The sequence below is a fragment of the Canis lupus genome, chromosome 10 (genome assembly GCF_048164855.1).
Source record: "Canis lupus baileyi chromosome 10, mCanLup2.hap1, whole genome shotgun sequence".
Classification (NCBI taxonomy): Eukaryota; Metazoa; Chordata; class Mammalia; order Carnivora; family Canidae; genus Canis; species Canis lupus.
Window position 1 is genome coordinate 19,675,408 of NC_132847.1, and position 8,481 is coordinate 19,683,888.

General features: G+C 35.5%; 1 protein-coding gene across 1 annotated transcript in view; it reads left to right on the forward strand.

The window, feature by feature from the left end:
- ADAMTS19 (ADAM metallopeptidase with thrombospondin type 1 motif 19) overlaps window positions 1–5,030 on the forward strand; it is a 228,514-nt gene extending 223,484 nt beyond the window's left edge. Inside the window, exons 22-23 of the mRNA XM_072840880.1 lie at window positions 2,006–2,183; window positions 3,709–5,030. Of these exons, the coding sequence (XP_072696981.1) occupies window positions 2,006–2,183; window positions 3,709–3,860 (330 nt within the window). The 3' untranslated portion in view covers window positions 3,861–5,030. The remainder of the gene's footprint in view (window positions 1–2,005; window positions 2,184–3,708) is intronic.
- Window positions 5,031–8,481: the final 3,451 nt, after the last annotated feature.

Below are 8,481 nucleotides of genomic sequence, written 5' to 3' on the forward strand. Positions count from 1 at the left end.
AAGCATTAGCAATGTTCTAGAATCAAGTAATGCTTAGGCATCCAATTTCTGAATTTAGTGTATTTGAGTTCAAATTCCAATTCCACTACTACTTAACTGTAAAGATTTGGGCAATTTGTTTCACCTATTTGAGCCTCTATCTTATCTATGTAAAAGGGATAAAAATAGTACTCATGGGCTTCATGTGAGATACCAAAATAATTATGACCTAACACAGTGCCTGACATAGAATAAATACTGAGTGCTAACTAGTGTTAGTATTGTATGAAGTAAAAGTTTCTGGAGGTAGTAGTATCAGTTTCCTTTGATCCTAAAGCAGCAAACTGTCATTCTGTAGGTCAACTCATTATTTAAAATACTAAACAATTGGAAAATATACTAATTAATTACATATTAAGCACTTGGCTAAAAGTGGATGAGACTGCCCAACTTCCACAGTGGTTTGTGATCTGTTTCTGAGTCTCCTTGTTTTCTATGTTTTAGTATTTTGTTAATAAAGATTACTAATAAATGTACCATCATATTAACAATTATTGTTGTCTTTATTATCTGCATGGGATCCTGAACATAGTGGGTGATCAATAAATACTTGAGAATTCAATAAATGATTAAATATTCTGAGACATTTAAGCAAACTATAATCTTGACAGAACCTGTGTCATACCATTGTTGGCTGGCACACTGAATAATTAGATGATGAAATTATAGTTTTTCCTGTTATGAAGCTTCACCACTTAAAAATTGCCAGACTACAGTAATTTTTAATAATAAGTGATTGGAAATTTTTACTTTCATAGTAATTTAAACCTGAAAGTATAGTTATAATCTACTGCAGTGCCTTGCTTAACGAAAAGAAAAAATAAGTTCCAGGGAAATTAGTTGCAAGAGACAATATTAGAGCCCAGTCTCCTCATTTCATGGCCAGAATTATTTTGGCTTTTTCTTTTTAACCTCTATCTGTCTTTAATCATAGTAAAATGATTTGAAGAAATACCCAATTGTTTAGTAGTATCCTCTATAAGAAAGTAAGAACTTGTTTGGAAGATACCTTGTGATTTCAGTTGTTTCATATAAAATATCTGTTCATTTTTCACCTATATGCAATAAAATTTTTACAAAAATGTCTTATAAAGAAGATAATTACTAATAAGAGGCTGATGTTTTTATTACTACAGAATGCTAATGAAAATTAGATCCTAAGGCTATTAGACTATTTTTAAATTTTTTTAAATAAAAAAATTAATTTTGTGATAAATCTTATTCCATTAGTTTCTAATTTTGTGATAAATCTTATTCCATTAGTTTCAAAGGCAGAGATGATTCTGTTTTGTTAAATGAATTATAAAACTTCCATTATTTCCTGGGTAGTATTTTCATTTCTGGGTTTTTCCCAGATTATTATAAAACTTAATTTGTATGAGGAAGGCAACTAACATCTTTTTCTCTTAAATGTTTTCAAATTTTTATGAAAGCTATTATCTGCTAAAATTATGTATTTTGAGTCATCATGTGTCTATAGTTACTTTCATTTTTTACAGTCCTGAAAAATAATGTATTACTTTGATCTGTTCCTGTCCTTTGGAGTTGATATAGTTCTCCCTCTCCTCTGCCCCTTCCCCTGCTCATGCTCTCTCACACTCACTTACAAATAAATAAATAAAATCTTTAAAAAAAATAATGAATTTGTTGTAAACTAGATAATAGAACTTTAAGCACTGTCCACCCAAGTACATCACTGGTATCTCTTACTCAGTATTTCCACCTTTCTTTATCTTTCTTTACTCCCTTATGTCCTTTATGACCCAAACTGTGTCTTAGGTCAGCCAGAAGTTCTGAAGAGCTGCATGCCCAAGTTGTAAGTATCAACATTTCTGACCCATATTTTGCATCAACTCTGGATGTTGTGACTCATGTTAAATTTTAAGGAAGAGATAAGGAAGGTGGCTTACAATGTAGAAAAAGGAAAAAGCAACAAGGAATTTTAACACATCTTGTATCTCCCCAGTGCTCAATTACCTGTGGTAAAGGAATGCAGTCCCGGGTTATCCAGTGCATGCATAAGATCACAGGAAGACATGGAAATGAGTGTTTTTCTTCAGAAAAACCTGCAGCATACAGACCATGCCACCTTCAACCCTGCAATGAGAAGATTAATGTAAATACCATAACATCACCCAGGCTGGGTAAGCAAACCATAAAGGGGATAGTTTTGAGAAACATAGAAATGCTCGTGGCTTCTTCTGTTTTGGTTAGTTATTAATCTGTATGAGTTAGTTTGGTTCTGACCAAACTGGATATATTTAACTATAGTTTGGTCCAGATGGTGAGGGGTAAAAAAAAAAAAAAAAAAATCCTAAAGACTAAACACTTAGGATTCCTGAAGCTGTCTACTCAGAGCCTGGCCCTGGAAATAACAGTGCCACAGCTCTCAAGGTCATCTTATAAAGGGTTAAAGAATGTAACCATATTTTGGGTGCTGACCAGTTTCATGGCAGAGGTGTCGATTGAGGTAATGTCTCTGGAAAGGTAAGGTTGTGGTATATATCTTAGATCTCTCCATTGTTAGTAGGCTTCCTTTTGATCCTGCGTACAAATTATCCTTTGGAGACCCATAGAGTAAAAATGGTTTTCAAGAAGTATGGGTTAATTTATGTGCAAACCCTTCACTTTTAATCTGTGTGTACAGTCTACAGGGTGACAGTTTAATCATACAGAACAATATTGTCAAAATGAAAGATATTAAATCATCTTAGATATTTTTTGAGCATAAGATTCAATCAAATGGAAAAGTTCGGTTCTTCAGGAAAATACAAAAATCCTCTTTTTCAAGCCAAATAATTAACATTTCTAGGAAATAATCAGTTCAAGTGGAATTAAGAATATAGTTAAGACTAAAAGTTAAGCAATTCTAGAGCAGATGCCCTAAATCCACGTATTCAAAACAACATAATCTGTTTCTCTAGCAATTAGTTGGAGTCCTTCGTGAAGTATCATGAGGCAGAAAATAATTAATTAAAAGAAAATTTTAATTAAAATTTCATTTTCTCTATGGATTATTTCTTGAAGGTATATCCCCAAGCATACAAGCACAGTGGAAAACCTGAGGTTTTAAAAAGTAAAATAATGAGTCATCTTAGAATAGGAGCAAAATAAAGATTCTGCATACTTGATTATTGTAAATTTCAGTCACTTTTGATAATTAGCTTTGATTTTAAAGATGTATGAAATCAAGATCCCCAGGTAGCCCACCTAGATATGTCTGCTCTCTAAGAAATAAGGAATATGAAATAAGTATGAGCATATTTGTTTTGTTATTTCATCCATAACAATACTTAATTAATTTGTGTTCCCATTAAGATGGATATAATGAACATAGTCTTTTTTTCTTTTTAATCTTCTCAACTAAAAATCCAAAAGAAGCTTAAATGAAAGCCATAAATTGAACATTGAAAGCCATCTGTATTACAACTTACTTCATTTGGGAAATCTAGCTTTAATGAGTCTAAAAGAGCTCATAAGTAAGACTATTATTCATTCATTTTATTACTTTATCATAGGGTGTGTCTTTATCTCTTAAATTCTAGAAGGCAGTATAAATGAGTCAAAGTGAATGTTCAAAATCCTCCTAATTAAATGATTACTCTTTGTTTCTACTTCTGACGCCCAGGATATCTACATGTATTGAGCTCCCTTATTTCTGCTTCACAGCTGCGCTGACTTTCAAGTGCCTGGGAGATCAGTGGCCTGTGTACTGCCGAGTGATACGAGAGAAGAACCTGTGTCAGGACATGCGGTGGTATCAGCGCTGCTGTGAGACATGCAGGGACTTCTATGCCCAAAAGCTACAGCAGAAGAGTTGACCTCTAGCAGGCTGGCTGGCTTACAGCTCTTTGCAGTTACATTATTTATAAACACACACACTAGCATGTTTTTCAGACCAAATATTATCAGATTACATATAATTTAATCAAATTAATTTATTTTTGTGCCTGCCAAACATCCAATATGGTGTTTGTTTTGGATATACAAACATTTTGATCTATACTATATGGCTTCATAAATAATTTTATATGAATAAGTTCGATCCAGTTTCCAGAATAAAAATAAAAAGGGAAAAAAGAGAAAAAAGAAGATTATTAGGCTCTAAAAAAAAAAAAAAAAAAAAAAAAAATTTTTTTTTTTTTTTTAAGTTAGGGCTGTCTCTAAGGTGCTATTCTCTCCCTGCCAATACCATTGAGTTATCCAGAATGTAAACTAACTTAGTGTCATAGTTAATTAGATATGGAGAGAAATCATTTTTGGTTTTTGGTGTCCTAATGCAGAATTAGCCCATTTCCTGTAACCTACAGGAAATGTATAAACATAACAAACCTCATAGTGTTGAACAGGTTTTTAGAGAATGTATTATGAATTTGGTTCAGATTTAGAGATATCCATAGGAAAAATTCTACTGTAATTATAACCTTATTTTAATAATGGAAAAGTCAAAATAGAGACTTTGATCATGTTCATGAACATGTACTTGAACACAAATATTGTAACAATGAAACACTGTAATGATTTACACTGAATCACCATTGCACTGTTGATATAGTGTAGAGAAACCATTATAGAAATGGTAACATCCTACAAAAATATGTATTATTTTAACATGTTGTCATTAGATTTTAGCTTTTTAAAATATTTTGAACAAAGAAAGCAGTGATCCATCCATTTCCTTGTATCTTTTTAGCAGATTTATAAAAGAGTATAGTTCTTAGCCTCACAAATCATGATGAGAAAATTTACCAAATATTTTTCAGCCTTTTCCCTAGAAACAAGAAAAAACAAAAAACTTATAATACTGTGGTAGTTTCATTGTGTTTCTTTTTCCTTTTGAAAACTAAACAGTTTTACAATTCTGTGAAACGTTAAAAAAAAACAGCTTAAATGTTTTCTTGTGAGAAAATGTTGTACATGATTCACATGATTTCTTAGATTTTTTTCAATAAAATATGTGAAGCTTCCTATTGGGAGGCAGTTCTTCATAAGTCTCTCACTTCTCTGAACATCTTGGCACGTCTGCTTTTGTTTGGGAGCGTCTCCTAAGGAATGCTTGTGTAATGAACAGCCTTGGGAGATAAAGATGGTGGAGCAAAGGGCAGACACGCTGACTTCTCATCAACAGGTTCCTGGCCCGAAAATGGGGGTCCCTGTCCTGTGACACAAGTCCCTACATGTACACTCCTCGTGTCACTCTGGGGCCCTTTGGGCTTAGGAAACTGGTGCAAGAAAATGCTGATTCTCTGTTCCAGCTCTTGCTGTGAGTAATAAAGTCCTTTGTCTCTAACCCCGGGGTCTTCTCTTTTCCCCAGAAAGTGTGCAGGCTAACATCATAGATTCGTAGTGTAAAACCTCAGCATCTGGGCAGTTTGTGACACTTCCCTCATTGATGTGTTTTACCTTCATTTTAATATGAGGGGCATTTGGTTTCTAGATGGCCCCTTACTTCTGTATATCCTTTCACTTGAGTGCTGAGACCTAAAATTAACCAGTATCAACACATCTTAAGTGAGAGTAGGCTCATGAGATAGGGAAAAATTACTTAGTAAGAGGAGACACTCTCAATTATGTCCCTTGATTCCTAAATCCATGAATCGAGGTAGAAATATCACCATGTATTTATAGATGAATCAGACCATCTACAATATCTTTAGAATGTTTGTACCCAACTGGTCCTAGAACTGAATATTGAAGAAAAAAAAAAAAAGAGGGATGCCTGGGTGGCTCAGTGGTTGAGCATCTGCCTTTGGCTCAGTGTGTGACCCAAGTCGTAGGATCGAGTCCTGTATCAGGTTCCCTGTAGGAAGCCTGCTTCTCCCCCCAGCCTGTGTCTCTGCTTGCTCTCTGTGTCTCTCGTGAATAAATAAATAAAAATCTTAAAAAAAAAAAAAGAAAAAAGATATTGTATCATTCTGCTTCAGGGTGATGGAGAGCATATATCAGTGATTTACAGGAGCATGAGGCCTGTACCACATTTTATTTGCTGTAACATGAGTTCCCTAAACAGAAACAAACATTATATGGAATACCATAGCAGTAAATGAGGCATTTGGTAAATTAATGGATGATACTGTGGGAAAAACTGTGCAAGCTGGGGAGGCAAATCCATATTCAGGGTAAGTGGCCATTTTTGTGAGAACAAATGACAGCCTGTTTTGTGATAGAAGTGTTCTAATGTAATCCCACTGCAATTGAGGTGGTGGCTGGATTGGCAGGGACTTGGAAGGAATGGGATTTAAAAAGTGGTGATGAGGGAGTTCTGAGGAGAAGGTATGTGGATCGACCGTCTTGATATATTACTTATATATGTATATCCCATGGCTTCCCCCCAAAAAGCACCCTCCTAAGAAAGGTATCAATCATCAAGTGGAGAAGATGACAAGGTCTTCTTGTCATTCTCTTTCCTCAGCCACCCTCATTGTTGCCCAATGAGCCCAGGCAGGAATGGAGATTATGCACAGGTTTGGCAACATGAATATCCCCTCACCAAGTCCAGTCTAGCTACTAAGAGCTCAACCTAACAATAGTAGACAAGGTACTATTTTCTGCTATGGCACCATTCTATGGGAGGACCTGCCCACCACCTTGATTGCAGGATGCTTGCATCAGATCACCTGTGTCACAAAATAGTCTTGTTCTCACAGAAAGAGCCACCTACCCTGAATGTGGATTTGCCTTCCCAGACTCCAAAGTTTCTGCCAAAATTTCGTCTGCGAACCTACCAAATACCTCATTCACTATTGTGGAATTCCATATGCTATTGTTTCTATACAGGGAACTCAGTACAGCAAATAAAATGAAACAGTGGGCTGTCATACTCAGGTAAATTTCTGATATTACCGTGTTTGCCATCACCCTGAAACAGATGGCCTAACGGAACAATGCCATGTTTTTTTTCTTTTATTTTGAATATTCAGTCTGTTACTAGTGTTGGGTGGTAGGGCCTTACCATTTTTGTTTCCTACAAATCCTTAATGATAGAGGTAATTCTGAAATCCCTCCAAAAATGCAGTATTGGTTTTCTTTCCAGTTGTGGTATGTAGAGGCAGTTCTAGGGGCTTCCACTGCCATTATCATCTTAAAAGCCCTCATTCTATACAGATCTTAGCGCTAACAAGGTAAACAGGGGTTCTGCTAGTTTCTAAGAATTTCTATTCCAAATATACTTCCCAGAATAGAAAAATAAATATGGGGGTGGGGTGGTCAGTGACTTTTGAATTCCTTATGAGAGAGATGTAAACCAAAACTTGATTCAATTATCTGACTTCCGTAAGCTCTTTCCCTGACATTGGAGCTACATGAGCAATTTGGGGTCACCAGGAATAGTATTAGTTGAGAATCAGTAAGTACATTGTGCCCATCAGGGAAAACTTGAAGATAAATTTGTAGTATTAAATTGGACAGTATAGCAGGATCCTTCCTTAAAATGATCCAGCCTCCCCTTCATTGAAGAAGTCTGAATCAGTGAATCTGTGCCCATAGAGAAATTGATCAAGGAAATGTAATGTCTTCATGTGGTGATCCAAATCAGACCTCTTTTCACAAAGTCCAGAGATTTCATACTTATACAAATCAAGTGAGACTTCAGTAGAATGCCTATTTCAGTTATAGGGACTCAATCATCAATTAGCCAAAATCTTTGCAGGTCAAACCATTCTCTTTACCCCTTTGGTTCTGCTGCCCTTTATGGTAACCATTCCCATCTGGTCTCTGGCATTGAAATGCAGCCCTTTCTTCCTGCCCTTATGGAATTCCATCATCCTCATTAAATTTAAGAAGTCCAGTTCTGTGGTAGCATTTCCTTATTCCAGACTTTCAGAGAAGAGCCACTACGAAGTTCTTTAAGGATTCCAATACAGCCTTTGCTGATGTGAAGGGAGTTCAAAGCCTTGGTAAAGGAAATGCCTTCGGGAGCCTGTTAGGGGACATATTTAACAGGTGGATGAGCATCTATCATATTAAAGCCAATCTCCCTAAATATTTGTATACTTTACCACATTATAATAAGGAAGTTTTGGCATCATTTTTATTCAGTATAGACCACCATTGGGTTGAGTTTTCAGAGACATTGTTAGAATTACTGTTGGTTACATGAAATAACACTTTAAATCCAGAATATCCACTCACTGAACCCATATCGAAAGCATAGGCTGATACAACATTGTATTTCCTCTGCCCTAATATAAAACCATTAAGAAATATTCCCGTACATATACACTGGGTTTAAGTTCATGTGAACTGGTGAAATCTTGAGATTCCTTTGGCATGTATGACACCTCACATGTCACACTTTCTACTGGTCCCTTTGGATCTTCTAGGACATGATCCTGCATATGGATTTAGAAGACATTACAGATGGCAAAACATCAGCAGTACAGTTTAAACGGTTTTATTTGAAGATAGTCATGGAAGCTTTTTGGTTCCCAACTTAGACCTTGA